This window comes from Mastomys coucha, unplaced genomic scaffold, assembly GCF_008632895.1.
Source record: "Mastomys coucha isolate ucsf_1 unplaced genomic scaffold, UCSF_Mcou_1 pScaffold23, whole genome shotgun sequence".
Classification (NCBI taxonomy): Eukaryota; Metazoa; Chordata; class Mammalia; order Rodentia; family Muridae; genus Mastomys; species Mastomys coucha.
In genome coordinates, this window is record NW_022196906.1 from 56,540,799 (window position 1) to 56,565,263 (window position 24,465).

The window sequence follows — 24,465 nt, forward strand, 5'->3', positions numbered from 1 at the left end:
TGTACATGTTTATGTACACTCACACGTATACAATTAATTTTCTTATAATTATACTGGCATGTCATAAACATTTATGCAGCTTTTTTCCCTACCCACTCAGTAACATGTCTGAAGAGTAGAGCCAGGCATAGTGGTACATCAGGAGGTCAAAGCCATCATAGCTCTTTGAATCCAAGGTCAGTTTGGTCTACACAGTGAGGTCTAAGACAGTCAGGGTACATGGGGGCACACTGTCTCAAAAAAAAAAAAAAAAAAAAAGCTTGAGGATGAGCCCAGGCATTAATGCTCCTTATCTTTCTTTTTATGACTATATGACACCTCATTGTGTCATTATTTTTAACCAGATCATATTAAGAGTCATTTATAGCTTTTGATAATATAATTAATACTATAATGAACAAAAGAAATCTTCTTAAATGACCGAATTAAGAAGCATGAGCATTTATCATTTCAGTAAGTGAACTCATTTTCCAGAGAAACTGCATGTGCTTCTATTCCTGCCCCAGCACAGGAGGCAGTGGACATACTCTGGCCATCACTGCTTAATCTGCTAAGTGAAAATGCCCTGTTTGGTCTGTACTGTCATAACAGTAATTAGCTATTTTGTTTTCTTAGTTTGGTTTATGCTCTTTGAGACCAGACCTCATTCTGTAGCCAAGAATAACCTCCAAATCATGATTCTGTGTCAGTTGCCTGATGCAGGGATTACAGACATGTGCCACCATGCCTGGTTCAGAATAATTTCTTTCAAAGAAGACACATGTGTGTCAAGGATTGCTGTGAGAGCTTCATGTACATTAACTCATCTAATTCTCATTACATTCCTTCAAGGAAATATTATTGTTTCAATTTTATTGGCAAGGAAACTGAATCACAAAGTAGTTTTTTAAAACTTGATAGTACAGATTACATTTTAAGTGAAAAAAATGTACAAACCCAAGCATTCTTATCTTGTGGTCTGAACATGAAACAGTTCCTTAAAGTTTATTAGCTTTCAGCTGGTAATATGACACAGTGGATAAAGGTGCTTGCCACCAAGCCTAATGATCTGATTTCAATTCCTGGAATCCATAAGGTAAGAGGAGACAGCCAGTGTCTACAAGCTTTTCTTTAACCTGTACATACACAGACAGACACACACACACACACACACACACACACACACACAGAGAACAGAGAGACAGGCAGACACATGCATATGCACGCACATGTGAGCAAGGGGTGGGCAGGGAAGAAGGGAGGAAGAGAAGAGAGACAGAAAATATTTTCCTAAAATAGCTTTAGCTTCCAAGGAAATTTTTCCTATGCTTAACATCATTTGTATTTTTTTTAATTTATTAATTTATTTTATGTATATGAGCACACTGTAGCTGTTCAGATTGTTGTGAGCCTTCATGTGGTTGTTGGGAATGGACTTTTAGGACCTCTGCTTGCTCCAGTCAGACCTGCTCGCTCTAGTCAACTCCACTCACTCAGTCCCTGCTCACTCTGGCCCAAAGATTTATTTATTATTATAAATAAGTACACTGTAGCTGTCTTCAGACACACCAGAAGAGGGTGTCAGATCTCATTATGGATGGTTGTGAGCCATCATGTGGTTGTGGGATTTGAACTCAGGACCTTCGGAAGAGCAGTCAGTGCTCTTACCCGCTGAGCCATCTCCCCAGCCCAATCATTTGTATTTCTTTTGACATGAAGTGCATGTTTATGGTTTCTGCCATTCTTCTGCTGGTTTTTTTCTTTATGCTTATTAATTTATAAGCTATCTCTGCAGCAGAAAAATCGATTAGGAAAATCAGCCTTTTATAATAATGCTACTCCTCCACAAAGTTAAAACATGAATGTACCTTGGACCCCAGCCATTACTACTTCTAAATATCTTTTAAAAAAAAAAAAAGAAAACTTTATATTCACAGTGGCTATATTTATAAATAAAATTTTAAAGAATTCCAAAGTCAACAAATGAGTGATATATATCATATATATATATATATACATATATATATATATATATATGAGTTGGTATATATGTATCATGAAGTTCTAGTATTGAACAATTTAAAAATAATAAATTGACAAGCATGATAATGCACCTGTGCTGGTTAGTTTTAGGTCAATTAGGTCAAATTGACAAAAGCTAGAATAATTTTAAAAGAGGGAACCTCAACTGGGAAAATGCTTCCACCAAACTGGCCTTTGTACAAATCTGTGGTGCATTTTCTAAATTGATGATTGATATGGGAAGGCCCAGCTGACTGTGGGTAATGGCACTACCAGTTTGGTAGTCCTGAGTGCAACAAAAAAGCAAGCTGAGCAAGCCAGCAATCAGCGTCCCTCCATAGCCTCTGCATTAGCTCCTACCGTGCCTGAGTTCCCGCCCTGTCTTTCCTTCATGATGGATTTACAAACTGTAGGATGAAATAAACCACTTCTTCCCCAAGTTGCTTTGGTGTTTCATCACAGCAAAAGAAACCCTAAGACATACCTCTATAATGCCAGCACCTGAGCTGCTATAAGGAGACTGTGAGCCCAGCCTGGATTACAAAGTGCCAGAGAATGCACCAGTGAGACAAACATCAATAACAGAAGAAATAAATCACTGAGACAGACAACAGAAAAGAATCTAAAAGTGATTATGTCAAGTGAAATAAGACAGACCTCTCCTCCCCACATCACATAGTATCTGACTGATTACATACATATAAAAGTTCAGAAAATGCAAAACAACCTATCGACAGAAGGCAGGTCAATGGTTTGAGGTAGCAGAATATGGGTGTATAAAGAGGCATGACAGAAAGATTACATTTAGACATTTCTGGAGATGGTAAGTTTTTTTTACAATACTGAATACAAAGGTTTTCAAAATTTATTAAATTGTATGTTTTAAGTGTGTGCAGTTTACTGCAGGTCAACTATATCTCAGTGAAGCTATTTAAAAAAGCAGGTGGACTCCTAATATAAACAGCGGCACTTCATTTCATTGACCTTATTTATATTCATCATATGCAACATAAACAAATGTAAATTGCTGCTTCTAATTCTGCTTTGAAACATTTTCCACTTCTCTTTCATTATTATAGTTCAATCTGACAAGGAATGCTCTGATTCTCAGAAACTAGTATTCTTTTGCTTATGTATTTTATGTATATGGGTATTTTGTCTACATGCACATCTGCACGCCAGAAAGGGGCATTAGATTCCTTGAGAATTACATGAGGCTACCTACAGTTATAGATGGTTGTAAGCTACAATATGGGTACTGAGAACTGAATTCCGGACTTCAGAAAAGCCAGTGCTTTTAACTGCTGAGACATCTCTCCAGCCCCAGAAACTAACTTTTATTTTTTGGCTTTTGGAGACAGGGTTTCTTTGTGTAGCCTTGGCCATCTAGAACTCACTTTCTAGACCAGGCTGAACTCAGAGATTTACCTGCCTCTGCCTCCCAAGTGCTGGAATTCAAGGCAGGCATGTAACCACCAATGTCTGAGAAAACTAACATTCTTATCAATCATTTTTGCTAAATCTCAGAAGCCAACTGTAATTACTGGATGATTTTGTGTGTCCACCTGATACAAGCTAGAATCATCAAAGAGTCATGAGGAAATGCCTCCATAAGATCCAGCTGTAGCTGGGCAGTGGTGGAGTATGCCTTTAATCCCAGCACTTGGGAGGCAGAGGCAGGTGGATTTCTGAGTTTGAGGCCAGCCTGGTCTACAGAGTTGAGTTCCAAGACAGCCAGAGCTATACAGAGAAACCCTGTCTCAAAAAAAAAAAAAAAAATCCAGCTGTAAGGCATTTTCATTTAGTGATCAATGGGGAATAATCTAACCCACTGTGGGTGGTATCATCTGGAAGCAATGAAGCAAGCTGAGTAAGCCATATGAAGCAAGTCAGTAAGCAGCACTCCTCGATGGCCTCTGCATCAGCTCCTGCTTTCGGGTTCCTGCCTTGCTTGAGTTCCAGTGCTGACTTCTTTGGTGATGAACAGCAATGTGGAAGTGTAAGCTAAATCAACAATTTCATCCCCAACTTGCTTTTGGTTGAGGTGTTTCACCATAGCAATAGAAACCCTAAGACAGCAACCAAAACAACTTTCTAGTTTTGGCAAACATTGTATAATTGAGACAAAACAGAGAAATAAACTTAATGCAGAGATAGAGAAACTGTAATCATCATCCAAGTCTATCTTAGATCTTCAGTGTATCCATATGGCTTCAGTCAGTCACTGATGTACTCACTAATAAACATGTAGCATCTGCTGCTGTCTATTAGACACTATTAAAGTGTTGGGAATAAAAACAACAAGGTTCTGTAATAATAAAGACAACTTAAAGGGTCTACCCTCAAAATCACTGACTGATCTTAGAAGTTAAAATTATGTGTACTTAACAATAAAGTTGACCAGGAGGTGGTGATGCACACTTTTAATCCCAGCACTTGGGAAGCAAAGGCAGGTAGATCTCCGAGTTTGAGGCCAGCCTGGTCTACAGAGTAAGTTTCAGGACAGTCAAGGCTACACAGAGAAACCCAGAACTACCAGTCTAGTGATCAACCAATCAATAAACAAACCAAACAAACAAAACAATAAAGAAATGTGAACATAGCTTTTATTTGTGGACCATATTGCAGTCCCAAAAAGAACTTTAAAAGAAGTTTCCTGGAAAAAAAATACTAGGTCACAACACCAAGCTTACCAGTACATGTAAAGACCTTGTTTTCCAACACTGTACACACTTAAAAATCTAACATGCTTCATATGTAACAAGTGTTCCCACCAAAAGTTGTTGAATTCCTTTTTCAAAACTCAGCCTCGTTTCTTGGTTTTGATAAATGCACAATTATATAGGTGATGCCAGATGGGTATATGGTAAAAGTAATTCTCTACGCTATTCAATTTTACAAAAAAAAAATTATATATATATATATATATATATAATTTCAAAATAGAACACCTTTAATCTGCACTTGGGAGGCAGAGGCAGCTGGATCTCTGAGTTCCAGGCCAGCATGGTCTACAGAGCTCCAGGAAGCCAGGGCTACACAGAGAAACCCTGTCTCAAAAAACAAAAACAATGACCAAAAAAAAAAAAATTGAACATTAAAAAAAAAAAGGTGAGCATTTTCTACCTCTAACAAATATTACATATCTCTCTTAGGCATAAATTCTTTAGCCCTTTTACTTTATAATCCATCTTGAACAGGATATCTGATACTATCCCTACTGATCCAGAGTCAAATAACCAGATAGTTTTCAGTAAATAAAGTCATCCCCACATTTTATTTTTAGAAATAGAAGACTTTCTAAAAACTTGTCTCCCTAAACCATTACAACACTGTAGAATCCAAATTTTTGTGCAAAAAATATTTTTTTGTACAAAATTTACAATTTCTGTACCAACTTTTTAAAGGTATATTTTACTATTTATGTTATTTATTACTTATTTCTGTGTATGTGTGTGTGCCTGCTTCTGTATGAGAGTATATGCATGCATGTCTAAGTGTTCATGAAAGGGTGTCAGATTTTCTGAATCTGGAATTAGTTGTAAGCCATCTAACATGGTTCCTGGGAACTAAACCTGGGCCCTTTGCAAGCACTGTTAATTGCTAAGCCATCTCTCCATTCCCCATCTGACTCTTATTGCTCAAACCACTTAATTCAGCAATCACTTTTTTTAAAGATTTATTATTTATGTTTATGTATATGAGTACACTGTAGCTGTACAGATGGTTGGGGTCATCATGTGGTTGCTGGGGATTGAATTCAGGACCTCTGCTCGCTCCGGTTGGCCCTGCTCGCTCCTGCCCAAAGATTTATTTTTTATATCTAAGTACACTGTAGCTGTCTTCAGACACACCAGAAGAGGGCGTCAGATCTCATTATGGATGATTATGAGCCACCATGTGGTTGCTGGGATTTGAACTCAGGACCTTCAGAAGAGCAGTCAATGCTCTTAACTGCTGAGCCATCTCTCCATCTCTCAGCAATCACATTTAAGTCAAGCTTAAAAAGATCTTTGATATATGGTATAAATTACTTCTATATTATTAGCATGAAAATCTTATAAAATGTATACTTTAAAATGTTAATACCAAGGCTGATTAGCTTTTTAATTAGGCAAATAAGTTTAGAATAATGCTGATTTTTATTTGCAATTTTTCTACCTCAATCTCTCACTGTTAACCAAAAATATGAAAATTCTGCTAAAACTCTTTAACTGCAAGCAAAGAAAGACTAAAATGCCTAACACAGTTTCCCCCCTAGCTGTTCTTCTGAATACTACCAAATAGCTTTTGTACTTTAAATAATTTCTTTTAGGTATCAACTGTCTAATTTTTTAAAAAATTGTCCCACACCACAGCAGTGGGACAGAAGGTGGACCCACAGCTTTCCTTCAAAGAACTGAGGTACTGAATCAGAACTATAAGCAGAAGTGCTACTGTCAAAGAATTGATCTAATAATAAAAAGGGCTATGGCCACTTGTCTTATAGAAAATTACTGCCGAGTGCTGCCAGCCCGCTTTTCTTCCTTCTGGGCCACGAGCCAGATACTAATCATTTTTAGACCCTTCTAATTTTTAGTACACAATATGATATACTATACCACATCTAAAGCAGACAGTATTTTAAATGAATGTTCTCTAAAGTTCATCTCATATTCTGACATATATATGCACGTTCAGTCTCTTCACATATGCATGGACACATACATTATATAATACACATTTACAATATACATTTACATGCACACACATATCTGTACACACATACATTACATACATAGTTAGTCTTCCATATTTACTGGTTTCACATTGAGGATTCAACTAACCCAGGGTTAGAAATATTAGAAGGAAAAATCCTACACTAAACATATATGGATTTTTTTCTAATCATTATTTCCTAAAAATAGAATCTGACACCTATTTGTATAGCTTTTACATTGTATAAGGAGTTAATATAAGTAACCTGAAGAATACTGAAAATGGGCACTATACCACTTCATATACAAGACTATTCATAGACACTGATAACTACTCCCTGAACATGCTTGGAAATGATGTATACACATGAACATCTACTATCTGTAGAAGTACACACAAAAACCTGAGGTAACAATGACAGCATCTGAAACTTAAGGTCTTTGAATTTTATGATTTTTGTGATAACCATTCAAAATCTTTCTCCATTTAAGGGGAAAATGGGCCAGGAGTGATGGTATACAACTTAGACTGAGCTATGAGTTAGAGGCTGGCCAACTCATATGAGTTGGGGTCCACACAGCAAGCTTCCTAATTTAAAATATCCCCTAAAATAGGACTTGAGAAAATCTTTTTAAAGTCTTTTTTATAAATATTTTAACATTTAATTGTTCTTTTAAAAAATCTATTATGTTCAATTTCATCATAATAAAAAATACAAAGTGAAGTCTTTTGTTTATCAAATTACAATTTAAAAAAACAAAACAAAACAATGCTCAGTTCTGGCAGCATAGGGACTGGCATCTTTCCAGAAGCTCCAATGGGAATATGAGCATCTTTCCTCTACCCTGTAAATCAGTGGGGAGGGACTGAGATAGAAGCAAAAGACAAAGGCCTGAAGAGACATGCCTTCTTCTAGGCAGAACACCATCTGGACTCTGGAGATCATGCAGACAGGTGACCTGCTACAAATACCTCATTGCTGGTCTAGAGATCTATATAAAGCTTTTGCAGCTCAGAATCTTCTATGTATACTCTATATGTGCTTATGTGTCAAATATACTGAATGAAAGTAACTACTGATTCTAGCCAAGGAATTAATCTATATGTCCATTAAAACACAGGTACAAAACTTTTATTAGTAGCTGTGTTTTTAAGAGCTAACTAAGAACTGTCAACACCTCGAATATCCAACAACAGAATAGTTGAAATAATGAAATATTATATAGTAATGGACAAAAAATAAACTATTGCTAATTTAAAGAAGAATGAATGAAGCTAGGTCAGATAAAACCTGAGGTCAGCCATAGTCTACAAAGTAAGTTCAGGGACAACCAGGGTTACACAGAGAAAGCCTGTCTTGAAAAGACAAAAACAAACAAACAACAAAACAAACAAACAAACAAAAAGAATGAATCTTACAGACACTAAGCTGATAAAGAAAACTATTAAAAAATTGCTTTTTTAAAAAAATGAAGTTCAAGAGCAAACAGCAAACACAATCTAGATTAACGGTGATGAGACAGGCAAATTACCTTCAGAAAGTACTAACTAGGACAAAGAATGAAGAAGTTTTATGATATCATATATATTCTGTATCTTTACCGGATTGGTGGTTACATGTATAAAAATTCATTAAGCTAACCATTAAAAATCATTCCTAGGCTAAGAACCAGAAGACCAGTTCTCAATCTGTGGTTGAGGTCACATATCAGATATCCCACATATCAGATATTTACATTACGACTCATAACAGTAGCAAAGTTACAGTTATAAAGTAGCAATGAAAATGAATTTATGGTTGGGAGTCACCACAACATAAGGAACTGCGTTAAAGGGTTGTAGCATTGGAAAAGTTAAATACTGGACTGGAAGGTGACTTTATTCAAACACACACCCACACACTATGTCCCTTCAGGAAAGTGATTAGACTTTATGCCTTTTTTTTGTAGCCCTCTTAGTTGACATAGAGTTAGCACATGTAAAGGCACATGAAAGATTATTGGTTAGCCTGATACTAATAACTCAGTAATCTGTAAAGCCTTTTTTTTTTTTTAAAGAAAAAAATAACAAGATTAGAGAAGTAGATGAGGTAAGGAGGAGGCCCACATGACATGATTCAAGTTCAGGATTTTCTCTGAGTCCTGTCCTTAAGACTCTTAAGATCCTCAGTATCACTTTTCTTGGAAGGAAAAATCAGGCTTCTAGTAGTCCTTTAAAATAAGAGGGGATTGTTTTTTGAGACCAAGTCTCACTTATTTATTATTTAGCCCAAGATGACTTCAAATTCAAAATCCTTCTGCCTCAGCCTTCTTAGTGAAGGCTCATGGGTATTTGCCATCATTCCCAGCTCAAATAATAGATTCACATCATTGTTCACAACTAGTTTGGCAGAAAATATCTTACAGATAGGCTCTGTGATTCTGAGGAAGCTATTCAACCACTACTGCATATGTAATATCCTTATATGCTAAAGCTTTATGGCTAGTCTTTAAAGCCAAAGTGATCACAAATTCTCCTTTTGAGGTATGGGGGAGGGGTACCAAGTAGACAAACTTTATAACTTACTTCTTCCATTTATAAAATGAGTAAAATATCTATCAGTAATTTAAAACATCAAAGAAGCAACCTAATTCAGAAAACAGTGTAGTAGTATGAAAAAGCATAGAACATGGTATAAATCAGACCTCTACACACTCACTGTCTGCTTCTTGGGAGGTAATGACTGAGAGCATCTTAAGGTCATAATTTGCTTTGAAAATGAAAGGCAATGGATTGAAAGCAACTATGAAGCCAATGTAAACACACGCACATTAGCAAACATTGTTTCCATGTAAGAAGCAGTCAAGGTACAGCACCTACCAATCAACTATGTCCAGAACTAGGAAGCTGGCATCCCACCTAGCCGAGAGCTAAGTTAGAGTAGTTGCAGGACTTTCCTGTAATTCTACAGGATTTCCCTGTCAATTTTACTGTAAACCTTAACTCCTATTGTACTGGGAGTCTCACTTCTTAATTTGAGGCTTAGAACTACAGTTCTAATATCAGTGTGTGGGTGCGGCATGAAAAGATCATCTATAAGAAGCTGAGTTTAAGAGAGCAGGACAGGCCTGACATGTGAGGTTAATTAATCTTGGATATTATAAAGACACTGCGCCTGGTTTCTAGATTTCAAACATGTAAGTAGAGAGCCAGCTATGTGTAAACAAGAAAGAGGAATGAAAACAAAAACTGTCCTTGAATTTAGAAAAAGATACAATTACAGTAAAAAATAAAGGAATGAACAAAATACCTGAGAGAATAATCCAGGGATGGGGAAGAAGGGCCAGAAAGGATCTAAAATGCAGTGTGAAGTAGAATGAAAAATCAGTAGTTTTTATAGCAGGAGGAAAAGGCATGCTAAGCAGTGGAAAGAATCTAACTGCAGGCTGAGTCAAGGAAACATGATGGTTCATTCAGTAAGCAGCTCTCATTAGTGCAACTGAAGCTTGGGGTTTACGGTGAACAAAATGCAGATGAGTCAAAGGGATGATGAAAGGCCTTGTAATGACAGTTAGGACTAAATCATGGAGCTAAAGAACAATGGATATTAAGTAAGGCACAATGAACAGATCCACATTATGTTGAAAGCAGTATAAGGATAGAATTCAGGGGGCAAGCCTAGGGCCAATGACTAGAGAGCTCATTCATTCTACCCAAGTATTGCATGGTTATTTTGTCACACAGTAAGGGATTGGATACAAAAAACAAAGGTGCTAAAAACAAGGCCATTGTACTATGCGAAACTAAATGATCCAAAGAAAAGCATTTACCTTCATGAATGTATCCTAGAATTAAATACTTCCTATCTCTATAGAGAAGTTTCTGGAATCATATATAGTGGATATATATATAGATAGATAGATAGATATACACACATATATATGTATGTTATATAGAACTAGTTATATCCTGAGAATAAGCCACTCGTTCTCTTTGCTTCTGCATATGTCACATTGTAGAATCTGCAACAGAAAAACTGATGCAGTACAATCCTTGGAACTGAGGTTTGTACAAAGTATTGACAAGGCTTTTCTTGCATCCATTATTTATAATATATATATACTTACATAGGAACCAAGGCCCTGAGAGACCAAGAATTACCAAAGGTCACACTATTAGTGTACAATGATGCTATGCATGCCTCATAACTCACTTTCTAGAAACTGCTTTAGTATATAACATTATGGTTCCAGAATTTTTAATGATAATCCACACATACACACACACACACACACACACACACACACAAATACTTTATATATAAAATCAAATACCCAGTATCTTGAAATAGTTTAACATTAGCTGTACATTTTTTATCTTGTTGTGCTCCCCATCTCACTTGTCCATCTACCTCCCATATTGTTTAGGTAATGGAAAGACCTTTATTTCTCATTAGAACAAACAGGCAAATGTGGCAACACTGACAAAAGCATGTAAATATTGTATATAGTCCACAAGTTTGCAGTGTAGAAAATGTTTCATTTTTGGGTTTATCTAATGTTCATGTGAACAACACTGCTCACCAAAATGAATTTAAGGACTATTAAAGTTTAAAATCAGACAGCTCTCTACCATCCATTCACCTCCTAAGTACACCTGCAAACATGCTAAGTTCCATTTATGTTCCTACAGATTTTCTTCATGCTTACATCACAAAAACATTTTCAAAGAGGCAACATTTACTTAATGTTCAAACTCTACTGATCATAATTTAATTTTTGAAAAATTACTTTGAAGGAATAGAACTCAGCTTCTGGTTATCTCAGATGTTAACTATTACTCGGGGATTATTTAAGGAAAAGAAATTCTGATTCCCAAGGACAGTTTTCCTCATCAGCACTAAAATGTAATGGCTTTACTTATCTGTTGCTTCCTTCTCGACATAGGATGCATTACTGCAATCTCAGCATCATGACACCTAACAGATGATCCTGTCTTTGCCGATAGGTTAATCTATGCTTATTTAGAAGTCTGAAAGCCTTGGGGTTGAAGCTTCTGAAATTTGGCTACTTTGTCATTTGTCTTTCTCTCAAAAAACAGTTTAAAGATGGAGATCTACCTGAGTTTTTGAGCTTTGGTTTCATCCAAATATTTGCTCAATTGATCAGTTTTGATACATAAAAGATGATCCCATACTTTGGTGTGAGAAAATGAAAGCCCAGCCTCAAAGCCCAATTAGCACTACAGTACATTCCTTTGGTTTTTTTTATGATTGCAAAATTCAAAGCTTCAGTAACCTGTCCCCAATCTTTCTGAATAAAAAGACAGAAGAAATTATCTTTTAAAACAACTGACAAGAAAAAGACTGGCAAAGCAAAGATACTTCAATTTGCCTGCTTATATCATATTTTCTGCTTACAAGCACCTCCGCAATGTTTCCTTAGACTAAGGTGACATTAGACTGCCTAACCAGGAGAATTCTCAGGCAAATGTACAGACATTCTGACACACATTTTTAAACCACTCACAGGCAGATACCTATAAGTCATTTTAAGTTCCACCTAAGTCTGGCAGAGTCTTCAAGAACTCTGTAAAATTCAAACCACGGTAAAACTGATGCCCGAGGGTTCTCTAAAAGAGCTCTACAGGGCATCCTTAACAGGTTGCCACTGACGCTTTTGCAGAAATCTGGACTCACGACCATATATATACATAATGTTATACTTTTTTTTTTTAATATTATCCCTCTTCCACAAATGCTTTAGAAAGGATGCTTCCTAGCACTACCTAACACCCAGGCAAACTCAGGACAGATTTAACTGTGCAGGACCTTCAAACACTGCCTAGAACAGAAAGCCCAAATCGCACAGCCACCCCTACCCTCAGAGCTAAATCCTCACTCAATCAATCCGATATTCCCAGATAGCACCCTCAAGGCCGCTAGTACCGCTCCTCTCCTCTCCTCCGGAGATCTGAGCTCGGGCGTCACCAGCGCGTCCCCAAAGGTATCCGGGGCAAAGAAATGGAAACTGCAGAACAAACCCACCGTGTCTCCCACTAAGCAACTGCCCCGATCAAGCGTCCAACTAAACACTGAGTTAAATCTCATCTAGAGAGAAAGAGACCGAAACCGTTAGATACCGAAAGCCACAAGCAGGGTGGCTCCTGAAACCCGGTCTAGCCCCCCTGGAGACCCAGAAGACTGCTGAGCCGCACCCACACGGCAAAACCACCCTCCTTGTCGCCCCGAAAAAGAATGGGGACTATCACGCACAGTTACCGCCCCCCTCTGGGCGAAGCAGAAACCCTAATACAAATGCCTGTCTCCCCGTGCACGCTTCCCGCCCCCACCCACACCCACCCAGTCCGTTCCTGCCCGGGTCCCTCGTCTGGTCACCCCAAGGCGACCTTAAACAAACCCAGGACTCTAGAACCCTGGCATCCTCCTGCTTTACCCCCCAGGAATGCCAAGCGGACCCCTCCCCGCTCCTAGGGCTCCCCGTGCCCTCCGGACAAGGCTAAACTGTATCCCGAGCCCCCCAACTGCACGGGATCGCCGAAAGGGTCTCCAAGTCCCAGAACTGCGCTCTGCCGGCACACGGGCTCTCAGGACACAGGAAGTGCTCCCGCGACCCTAGAGACCCGGGACCGTCTGAGCAGCCACCCGCTCCCACCCCAAAGCCAAATGAGCCCCGGGACCCCGGCCCCCGCCCGCGTCCCCGAGATCCCCGCACTCGGAGCGCCGCGCATCCCCGGGAGCCGCCCCCGTCGCGAGCCCGCTTGCCACGGCCGCCCCGGGTCGCCTCCTGAGCCAGGACACGCCGAGCTCCCTCACCTGAGGCGCGTCGGCGGACGAGCGGCCCCCAGAGCCCCGGGGAAAACTGAAGCGGGCGGCGGAGACGCGGCGGCGGCCCAGGCCTGCGCTGCCGCAGCTCCAGCCTCTCGGCGAGGAAGCGCTCGTGTGAGGAGAGCCCGCCCGCTCGGCGCGCTACCGGGGAGCCGAGCCGCCGCCGTGCCCGCGGCTCTTCCCGCGAGATCCCAGCCACGGTGAGGGGCGAGGCCATGCCGGGGAGGAGAAGGAGGGGCGGAGGCTCTTGGAGTGGCAGCGCCATAAGCCTGTTAGCCGCGGCGTCGAAGGCGGGGTCACCAAGAGGCGGGGCCGTGTGAAAGGGCGGGGCCCTGCTGAAGGGGCGGAGACTCCTCGAATGACAGTCCCGAAAACCTGTCAGCGGTAGCAGCGCAGGAGGCGGGACTAGCCGCCTCCTGTGACCAATTGTAAAAGAGCAGAGCTAATTCTCCCCGCCTCTCATCAATAAATTGCGGGCAAAGGTGTTGCTGACCCGGCGTCTGGAGACCTGGGCAGTTATAAAGGTGTTTTAGATGACGTGGTTTGGGCAAAGTTTGGTCCTCTTCGGCCGCCGTAGACACACTTGACTTAGCAGAGGAGCTGAATTTAATACTGCTTATACTGAGGAGCTGTTACCTTCGTTTACACTGAAGTGAGCAGGGAGGTCCCATCTGCCAGCCTGAAGACTTAGGGCCTCAGTTTACTCACTTCTGTCTCCTCCTTTAGTGTAGATCCCCTCCCCCGCCCCCATGTCGGCCTCTCTTCCGTTTTTATTTCAAACGGCGATATTGTCACGGGTGCTTTAAGCGCCAACCCAGTATATCTTGTCTAACAAAGGACCCTTCTAATTCATTTGTGCATTCTACTTAAAAGTCTTCCACAAGGGTGAAAAAAAAACTGAAATCTCAAGTAAGCGCTAACCTAACAAAGCTGAGAAGTACAGGAAAACTTGCACCGTGGCAGACCCTAGGGCCCAGTCATGTTTAGCACAGGTGGGACGTTCAATAAATCTGAAAGGAAGGTATGGAAACTGATGCCTATCTGTACGGGCCTCAGAAACTGGGCTTCCCTAGCCTTTCCTTTATGATGGCAGCCATTCCCCCTTCACACTGAAGTCCCTTCTCTCATTATTATGCCTACCCTGTAGCTTTCCTTCATCTTCCCCTAGTCTCCCTTGCCCACCTTACTCTTTCTCAAGGTTAAGGCTTGCCCTTGTGCACTAGACCTCAGCTAGGCCCAGACTCTTCAGTCAATTCCCCCCCTAGCCTCCCACCCACCCCCAATCAATTTCTAAACTCCTTTATCCCCAGAACACACTCTTTATCCCCTATTCTTTGAACAGAACAAAACTTCCCTGAGCTGCCCTGTCCTGAGAATGCCAAGTCTTGAGAACATTAAAGTGTATTGTGGTCTCCACCTTCTCATCCCTTATTTCCCCCACTACAATGCTGCTTTCGCCCACACAATCTGCTGCTTTCCCAACAGTTTCAAAAGACCTCTCTCCTAACAGACAAATGGTCTATTTGGTGGGACATTTTCCCCAATGGCTTCTCTGACAACGTTCAGGATGTCTTCCTTTAGCACCTGCCTAACTGTGTTCTTTTAATTCTTTAGCTACTTTTTTTTTTAGTCCCTTCTCCTAGTTTGAAAATGGTTGAATATTGATGACTCCTTATCTTATTGCACACCTTGTGCATAATAAGAAAAATGTCCACACACCACTGCACACTCTGAGAGCCACAAATTGGTACAGACAAAAGCTGATGGAACAATCCAGAGGAAAGAGAGGAGGCTGGGAAGCTTGAGCTGGGTGGTAAAATTCTAGGTTGGCCCATATAAATTAAAAGCAGAAATGGAAGCTGTTCAGAGAAAAATAATATAAACCAGAGCAAAGATAAAAAGCATGTGAGCTGAGCCGAGCTGCAAGTTGGATGGTTTGGTAAATAGATTCCCGCAGAAGCGGGGTTGGGGTGGGAGGCAAGATCAGGAAGGAACCAGATAGTGAAAGGCTTTGAATCCCAAGCCACAGTAATTGGACTTGATTTGGTGTTAAATGGGAAACTTGAAAAAATTCAAATATTTGTAGGGATTGTAAGGAAGCTAGGTATGAAAAGACCTTCTATCAAATGTCTATCAATATATACATATACATAGATAGATAGATAGATAGATATGTATATATATTTATATATGTATATATATATGTGAGTGTATGTAGATGTATACATATATACATACATATATGTACATATACACACATACATATTATATAAACATAAAACAAGCTAACATTCTATGACATTTTTTTAAAAGTATACCATTTTTTCTTAACAAATGCACTTAGTAAACAGGGATGGCCAGGTTGGGATTTAAAATTCTGTTAACAGCGTCCTCTACTGGAACTAGACAGGTTAAAGAGAGAAAGCATAAAGAAGCCTTTCCCATAGCACACCCACACACCCACAGCACACCCACAGCACCCACAGCACACCCACAGCACACCCACATATCCCACAGCACACCCACACACCCACAGCACACCCACAGCACACCCACACATCCCACAGCACACCCACAGCACATCCACACATCCCACAGCACACCCACACACCCCACAGCACACCCACAGCACACCCACAGTACAACCACACACCCATGGCACACCCACAGTACAACCACACACCCAGAGCACACCCACAGCATACCCACAGCACACCCACAGCACACCCACAGCCCCCTTGTGACCATGAATGTCGACTGTCAGCCTAAGGAGGTTCCTGAAGCACTTAGGAGTTAAATCTCTGGTCATGCCTGTGAGCACTGCTCAAAGTTGGGCTAATTGAGATGGAAGAGCTGACCTGAATGTGGGTACCACCTCTTCATAGGTGGGGCTCTAGACTACAAAAAGGAAGAAAGAGATGAGCGCCAGCATTCATCTGTTTGCTTCCAAACCGTGGGTGCAAGGTGGCCAGTTGGCTCAAGCTGGTAGGGCCACTGTCACTCCCAATCATCATGGATTGTACCCTCTGTGAGTCAGAGCAAACCCTTCCCTTGGCAGGTATTTCAGTTCAGCAGTATTTAAAGTAACTAGTACATCGGGCCAGGCCCACACAGCAAAGGAGCTGCCACTCTATGAACACTCAGGCTCACCTATCCAAGCTTCTTTTCCACTCTAAAATAGTCATTTAACAAGCACTTCGAAAGTGCTGGGATAGAGCCAGCAAAATAGTCCGTTTATATAAAGTACTTGTGTGAATCCCGGGTGATAGGGGAAATTTGACTCCTGAAAGCTGTCCTCTGACCTCCACACGAGCCATGGCACATGTGTGTTCCATGAATCATACACACATTGTGAAAAACCCACATAAGCTTTGGAAATGGACTCAGGGCCATTTGGGTGGGCAATGCTGGGTACTTGGATAGAGAGGTCTACCACAGTACAGTGAACTATATAGGTTTATGAACACATACCTCTCAGCTTAATGGACCCCTGTTCATTATGTAGAAGGGCCAGTGCAGAATCCTTTAAAGGTGGGTCCCTTTAAAGAGAGGATTAGCAGAGCCAATAGGTCTCTTAGGAGTGACTAGTCCTACCAATTTATATCTTGAAGATATAAATATAAAGATATAAACCCATGTGTTCTCTGTGTTCCCACGAACTTGGCCCCTGTTCTGTTGTCTCAGAGGCAGGAATGTGAAAAAAAGAAGAAGAAAGAAAAGAAAAGAAAAAAGAAAAAAAAGAAAAAAACACTGTGCACTCTTGACTTCACATCCGTATGGCCCCTCTTCTTTCCAACGTTCCAGTTTTGTGGATTGGGTCACTCCAGTGTGTCTCTCAATCATCAGTGTATCAGAAATCTGCTGAGAAAATTGAACAGAGATGAAGTGCTCTCAGCCAGAGGGACATCCAACCTCAGAGCACTTACCTTGTGTTTGACTTCTAAATAAAAATGCTTTGAAGTCAGAAGCTCTGGCAGAGGCTGTGTGTGAAGGGCACATGGGGGGCTGGGGGCGGGTGCTGAAAAGGCAGAACGGCATCATAGATTGGGGCCCCCTCTTACCATCTGTCTTTACTGCATGATGCATCCGTCTGTGGCCTGACAGTCATCTCTGTTCCCACAACCTCTCCATCTGGTACCAAGAGCTTCCTTCTTTGTATTTTGCTCTTAGAACCACAACAGGACCGGAGCCACCTTGGTCTCTGTTTTAGAGATCAAAGCGTAGAATTCCACTCAAGGGTTCTGCCACTTGGCAGTGGCGTTGAGGGTGATTTTAGCAGGTGGCTTCGGGACTTGCTTGATCCTGGCACTAGGGTCTGTTCATAGCCTTCCCACCGCCATCTGTGACTGGTGTTTGCCAACCAGCAGTAGAAGAGAACCAGCCTGTTTCTCTCCTGAGGTCGTATCATCTGCGGCCTGCGTTCTGACCTATTAGTCTGAATGACTACAACTGAACAGTTCTATCGCTGTTAGCACGTATGCTTCCCTGGAATCCCACCAGAGCAAACCCTGGCAGTAGTTACCTCCTGGCTTAACCTCATCTTCACAAAGACCACACCAGACAGTATGCCTCAAAAAGCTGGAAGAAGAGATGGCTCACCTGTAACGAGCACTTGCTATTCTTGCAGAGGAGGGTTCAGTTCCTAGCACCCACACAGAGGCTTGCAACCTACTGCAACTTCAGTTCTATGGGATCCCATGTGATCTTCTGGCTTCCATGGTCAATGCTTGCATGTGGTACACACATATGTGCAAGCAAAACATAAACATAAAAACAAAAAAAAAGAAGTTTATTTTTTTTTAACTTGGGAGAAGAAACCCGGCTCTCAGATCCAAGTTCTACTCCTTTAAAGTCTTAGAGTGTACCTATTTGATATGAAATTCTGTATGCACTGCCATGGTATTCATCTGTCCACTTACTGACCCCTGAGTACACCTTTGACTTTGTTTTGTGGTTGCAGTTTGTGTGATTGTTGAAGATAAGCCACAAAGGGGAGAAATAAATACCAAAAGCCTTGTGAGGACTTTTAAAGGTTCACAAATGATTCAGTGCAGCTCCTCTCAAGACCTGGAGCTTACCGTCCTTCTCAGAAGCATGAGGGACATGTCTACTAACTCACTCCTAACAAACAGTATGGCGGGAATGAGAGCTGGTGACTTCCAGGAGCCAGTTCTTAAAGGCATTGCAGCTTCTTGATCTCTTTTCCTTACACACTCACAGGAACCAACCGCTTGAGGGCCTTCAAACAGGGGTGCACACAGCAATAGACTTGACCTCCAGGTAACCCCTATGTGAGTGACCTATCTTGGTGATCCCGGCTCCGCCCCACAAAATGGATCCTTAAGGTGATGTATTTATTAGTCAGCCTTTCTAGAGGAAGAGAACTGATATGAGACAGACAGACAGACAGACAGATAGATAGATAGATAGATAGATAGATAGATAGATAGATAGATAGATAGAAACTATATGTACATATACATATATCTAATAAATCCTACATATGGGATTTATTAGGTGGCCTCCTTTGCCCAGCAATGGACCATCCTGATGAAAAGGCCAAGACTCTGGTAGTTGTTTGGCACATGAGGTTGGATGCTTCAGCCAATCTTCAGACTTTGTTAGAATCCCACCCCAAAATGGGCTCCAATAATACCAAAAAAACAAATGCCCCAGGCACAAGATAGATGAACTTGCCGTCAAGACTGAGGGCAAACAGGCAAAAAGCAAGAGCTCCCTTCTTCTGGACACTTTTATGTGAGCTGCCACCAGAAGGTGTGGCCTAGGTTTGGGGTGGATCTTCCTACCTCAAATGGTGCAATCAAAAGCCAGGTATAGTGAGTGGTACACACCTGTAACCCCAGTGCCTAGGAGGCAGAAGCAGGCAGATATGTCTGGGAGTGTGAGGCCAGCCTGCGCTACACAGGATAGCCCAGTGCTGCATAGTGACACCCTGTCTTGAAAGAAAAAAAAAATCCAGTCAAGAAAATCCTTTACATACATGCTCATCTGTTTGCTCGTTAGTTGGTTCCAATGTGTAGACAATCAGGAGACTTCAGCTTGGCCTAACCTCATAAAAGATGAGTCAGGACCACCCAGGGAAAGTCCCTCCTAGCTCCACTTAGACCATGTCTAAGATAATACATGTCTGTAGTTTGAAAGCTCCTCACTCCAGAGCATTTATTATGCAGTAAATCTGTAGCAACAGTAGTTGGTAAGAGTAGATCGATCCATTCCTAGCCCTGCATGGAAATCTGCCTTCTCACAGCATCAGACACCTGAGAAGCAAGGACCACAGAGCAGCAGCCACAACTCACTGCATATAAAATACAAGGGTCTCTACTCCCACAGAAAGTAGAAGAAACCCTTTCTTGATGGAAACAATGATTCTGATGCTTTAAAATCCAGGCCCGGAAGAGCATTACAGCAATTGTCGAGGCAGCAAGTGTGGAGCCATTTGGAGCAGTTAATAGTAGCTCTTCAGTAGTAGGGGAGCTGTCTGCTCCCAAACACTTAGATCATTCCACAAACCCACCACTTTCAGCCAATCTTGTGGAAAATACATGTTTCTTGAATACAGAGAGGGAAAACATCCTCTTACCCATTCGGATTATCTCAGAATGAAAAGTTGAGAGCTCTGTCTATATAGGGCCCCTATTAAAAGAAAAGTGACATTTTGAGGACACGAAGTATTCACCCAAAAACAGGCCTCGTTTGACAGCAAGAAGATTGAAATGGTTTCTGAATATGATAGTATGTCTCTGAATTAACACACGATGAATTAAAATTCCATAAGAGTTAGTTTCTCTACCTAATTAAAAATGAGGCAAGATGGCTTAGCATATCAAGGCTTGATATCAAGCCAAATGACCCAAGTTCATCCCCAGGACTTGCATGGTGGGAGAAGAGAACAGAGTCCACAAAGTTGTCCTCTCAACAAACATGTGCTTCAGCAGGAACTACCCCCTCCATTATAGATGTAATTTTAAGAAGAAAATCCATATAAAAAGAAAACCATTCAGCCAAGTTATACACTTGCACAATAAGCACTTTACACATAGAAGAGACACATAGATAGGCCATACACATAGACCATTTTCAAACTAACAGGTAACTTACAGCTAAGAAAATGCATCTGACTACATCTCCACGACTCAAATGTGTAGTAGACATCCTATTGTCTTTAGCAATGAGGACAAAAGTTAATTCTTTGAACCACAAGATCCTAGGGAAAAAAAAATCTTTGCTTTCCACCCTTCCTTCAATACCTCACTGTCAAAAGGGCATTGTGAAGAATTGGGGGAGGGGAGAGAAAACCAAACCACAACAAAATCAACCCAGTTGCTGAAGAAGAAAGAAAACACATAGAGGGCTTCCCATAGCCAGCCAAACCTTCCACTCCTGAAACCTGTGGGGCTAGATCTACAGACTTCATGAAAGAGTGATTTCCCAGCAAATGATCAGGATACTGCTATTGGAAGAAACAGAAAGGAAATTTCAACCTTGAGGGGGCAGGCACATGGCTGAGAGTCATACGTATAGTATCTTTTATATAGTCAAGTTGACCATGAACTCCTGGTCCTCCTGCCTTTGCCTCTGAAGTGCTGGGGTTACAGGTGTGCATCATCATATCTAATTTGTGGTGTGCTGGGGTTCAGACCCAGGGCTTTGTGGATGTTTGGCAAGCACTCTATGACTGAGCTACATCTTAAGCCGACCGGAGATCACTGCCTGAAATCCTAACAGTGGTGGTCCAGGACTATTATAGAGAGAAAGTGGATAGCTCTTGGGATGGGTAAAAGCTTGATACACAGAAAGGTGTGGGTGCGGGTGCTTCTTGTTGGAATAAACAATACAGACAAAAGTTTCAAGACCATGAAAAAGGACAAAAAACTCTGTGAAGAATAATAAATACTGAAGTGCAGGTCAGGATCAGATTGCAGACAGACTCAAAGGTCAGTCATGGTCGGAGCTTGGTTCAAAGTCAAGTCTAAGCCATCAGAGGCTTTAAAGGCTGAGAGTGACCTGGTCAACCCAGTACCCAGGGAAGAATAGCCAGTGTGATCTCACAAGTTGGTTTGAAGTGGGGACCTCCCAGGAATGAGTCAATGAAGGCAGAATCCAAGAACAGATTCCTCCTGAGATGTGTGACCTCAACAGTAGGTGACCCCTCATCAAGGCCCAGTGATCAGCATTTTAGTAGATATGGGAACTCTCAATGTTCAGATTTAGTGACTGAATATCTTAGAAACATAATCCTCAAGATGGATCATGTACACATTCCACAGATGTTTTACTTTGAGCCCAACACTCAGATGGGAATTTGATGAAATAAGCAAAGGCTGGTATCATTGGGGCATACTTCCATGAAAAAAAAATAATAATAGTAACAAAACCCAACCATGATACATACTATGAGAATTACTGAATACTATGAAATCATGTGCCGGGACACCTATCTTATCCCGTGAATGTTTGAGGATCAGAGAGAGTGTCCCAGCAGAAATGACAGCTAGGGTAAGTCTGAGGCAGGCATAGGAGTTAAATGTGGTAGAAGGGGGTTGATGGGTAATTCACTCAGAAGCATGTGCTAAGATTAGATGATGCTTCATTAGAGATGTGGAAAATTCCAGTGTGGCTTTTCCCCAGAGACGAGAAACATGTCAGAAGACTTAAGTAGGAGGAAGTAGGTTGTCAGTTTCTCTGTGTTGTTAATCTAAGAGCAATACTAACATGTTGTAATTGAGGTCCTTCAATTCCATTTGTTGTTTTGATCACACACAAAAAGAAGCCATCAAGGGGACAATCTCATTTATAGTCTAAGTGGGTGGTCAACACCCAGCAGATGGTTGGAGGTGAAGATTATGTGGGAAGTCTTCTGCTTTGAAACTCTCTCCTTTGCAGATTGATGACTGCAGTCATCTAACACAACAGTAAACACAAGATGGAAAATGCTAATTCTTCTAAGAAGAGCAACGTGGTTACTCACATCTGTACCAAGGTACAAACAACTCATGAACTTTCTTGAGAATAGGTTGTTGCATGACACTACTTTTCCTGGGGAGACAATACACACATACACACCACACACACACACACACACACACACACACATACACACACACGCATGCACGCACGCACACATACATATGCATGGACTTATGTATGTACACGTGGGCACTGTAGATGGGGAACCCACCACAGACCAAAGTTAATGATTGCACTGAAGTCCAACTTGGAAAACCAATGAGTTTGCATTAGGGTTATTACAAAGGGTATGGGTGAACAGAGATAATTCGAAGCAGTTGCACCATGAGAAAGCCCATTCCAACACGAGTGAAAACTAACCAAAGTTCCCACCTGGAGTTCTCTGCATGGCGTACAGGCTAAATCAGTCTGCAGCCCTGTTGGACACAGTTGTCTCCCAGCTGCCTTTCTCCTTTTGTAAAGCTGAGAAAGGGCCTTTGAGAGTTTTCACTTTTCCAGACTTGTGACCTTGTGTCTACTTCCTAAATCTCCAAAGCCTCTCCCTCCCCACCCCCCAGAGGGAAAGCCTCAATTCTGAGAACATTGCCATCAAACACAGATGTGCAGATCACAGAGCAATAGATAGGGAAGGATCTGGTGCCTAATGCAGGAACAAGGGAAAACCCTAGAGATGGGTAGGAGGCACACAGTGGGAATACTTCTGGCACTGGAGAGGATGCCTAGTGCTTGGCACATGCTTGGCAGGGATTTGCAGAAAGAAATAAAATCAAGAAAGAAAGAAAGTTTGGCTTGTGTTTCAGGTTTTTAAAAAAATTGGCTTTCTTCTCCCTGAGTCCATATACATCATCATGTATAATCAAATCTCTGTATCCTGATTCTACATCCATGGACACAATCATCCATGCATCAAAACCATGTGGAAGAAATTTGAGTTCATACTGAACATTAATAGACTGCTTTCTTTTGCTCTCACTCCCTGAACACTGCTGTGTGGTACCCATTTACATGACATGGGCATATTATTACCCATTGCATAGCATCTAGAGATGAAGTGCTTGGGAGGATGCTCATGTTTGTCTGTGCATACTATTCTTTTTTTTTTTAAGGTTTATTTATTTATTATTATATATAAGTACATTGTAGCTGTCTTCAGACACACCAGAAGAGGGCATCAGATCTCATTACAGATGGTTATGAGTCACCATGTGGTGGCCGGGATTTGAACTCAGGACCTTCGGAAGAAAAGTCAGTGCTCTCAACCACTGAGCCATCTTTCCCCTATTCTGTTTTATAAGAAGTTCATGAAAAGGAATGCAGACAATTTCTGGAAGTCTTCAAGGTATATATCTCAGAGTTCCTGATCCCCCGACTACAGGATCAGATGGCTTTGCCTTCCAATGAGGAAGGCACACAGCTTTTCTCCAAGAAGGCCGGAACCTGAGGATAGACAGGCATTGTGAGAATCCTGAAAGACCATTGGGGTGGGCACTATGAGCAGACACTATAGGGTTCAAGGCCAGCACCCAGACTGTGGTGACCCTCTGTCACTGAGGATTCACTTGAAAGAGTCAGTGCCATTTTCTGACATACATTTAGAAACCTTTGGGATGAACTGTTTATTAGCAACTGTGGTGTAGTGGTTTGAATAAGTAATGTCCCCAGTAGGTTTATGTATTTGAACACTTTCCCCAGTTCCCAGCGATGCTTAAGGGGGTTATATAACCTTTACGAGATGAAACCTTGCTGAAGAAAGTATGCCACTGGGAATGGCTTTATAGCCTTGCTGTGGGGAGTGGTTCTGATGCTTTGATCGGGAATCTGCATGCAAGAGCTGAAGGTCTTGTTCCCCAATTGGTTCTTGATAGATCAATAAAGGTGCCAGACGCTAATGGTTGGGCAGAAGAGTCGGGACTTCTAGGTCCCTGCAGGGAGGGCAGGAAACAAGAAGGAAG

General features: G+C 41.4%; 2 protein-coding genes across 6 annotated transcripts in view; one reads left to right on the forward strand and one right to left on the reverse strand.

The window, feature by feature from the left end:
* The window catches only part of Glce (glucuronic acid epimerase), a 72,350-nt gene extending 58,681 nt beyond the window's left edge, over window positions 1-13,669 (reverse strand). The window contains exon 1 of one of the 3 annotated variants that reach the window (XM_031346352.1): window positions 13,514-13,669. The gene's annotated coding sequence lies outside the window, so the exon portion shown is untranslated. The remainder of the gene's footprint in view (window positions 1-13,513) is intronic. The other 2 variants (XM_031346354.1, XM_031346353.1) reach the window with 2 other exon arrangements.
* Window positions 13,146-17,420, forward strand: LOC116073963 (translation initiation factor IF-2-like). Of its 3 annotated transcripts, none has more exons than XM_031346356.1 (2): window positions 13,146-14,177; window positions 17,210-17,420. In XM_031346356.1, the coding sequence occupies exon 1, from the start codon at window positions 13,364-13,366 to the stop codon at window positions 13,727-13,729; it is 366 nt and encodes a 121-aa protein (XP_031202216.1). In that variant the 5' UTR covers window positions 13,146-13,363; the 3' UTR covers window positions 13,730-14,177; window positions 17,210-17,420. The 3 variants fall into 3 exon arrangements, with proteins under 3 accessions (XP_031202216.1, XP_031202215.1, XP_031202217.1); XM_031346355.1 differs by having other exon boundaries at window positions 13,146-13,725; XM_031346357.1 differs by lacking the exon at window positions 17,210-17,420 and adding an exon at window positions 16,411-16,566.
* The last annotated feature ends 7,045 nt before the right edge of the window (window positions 17,421-24,465 follow it).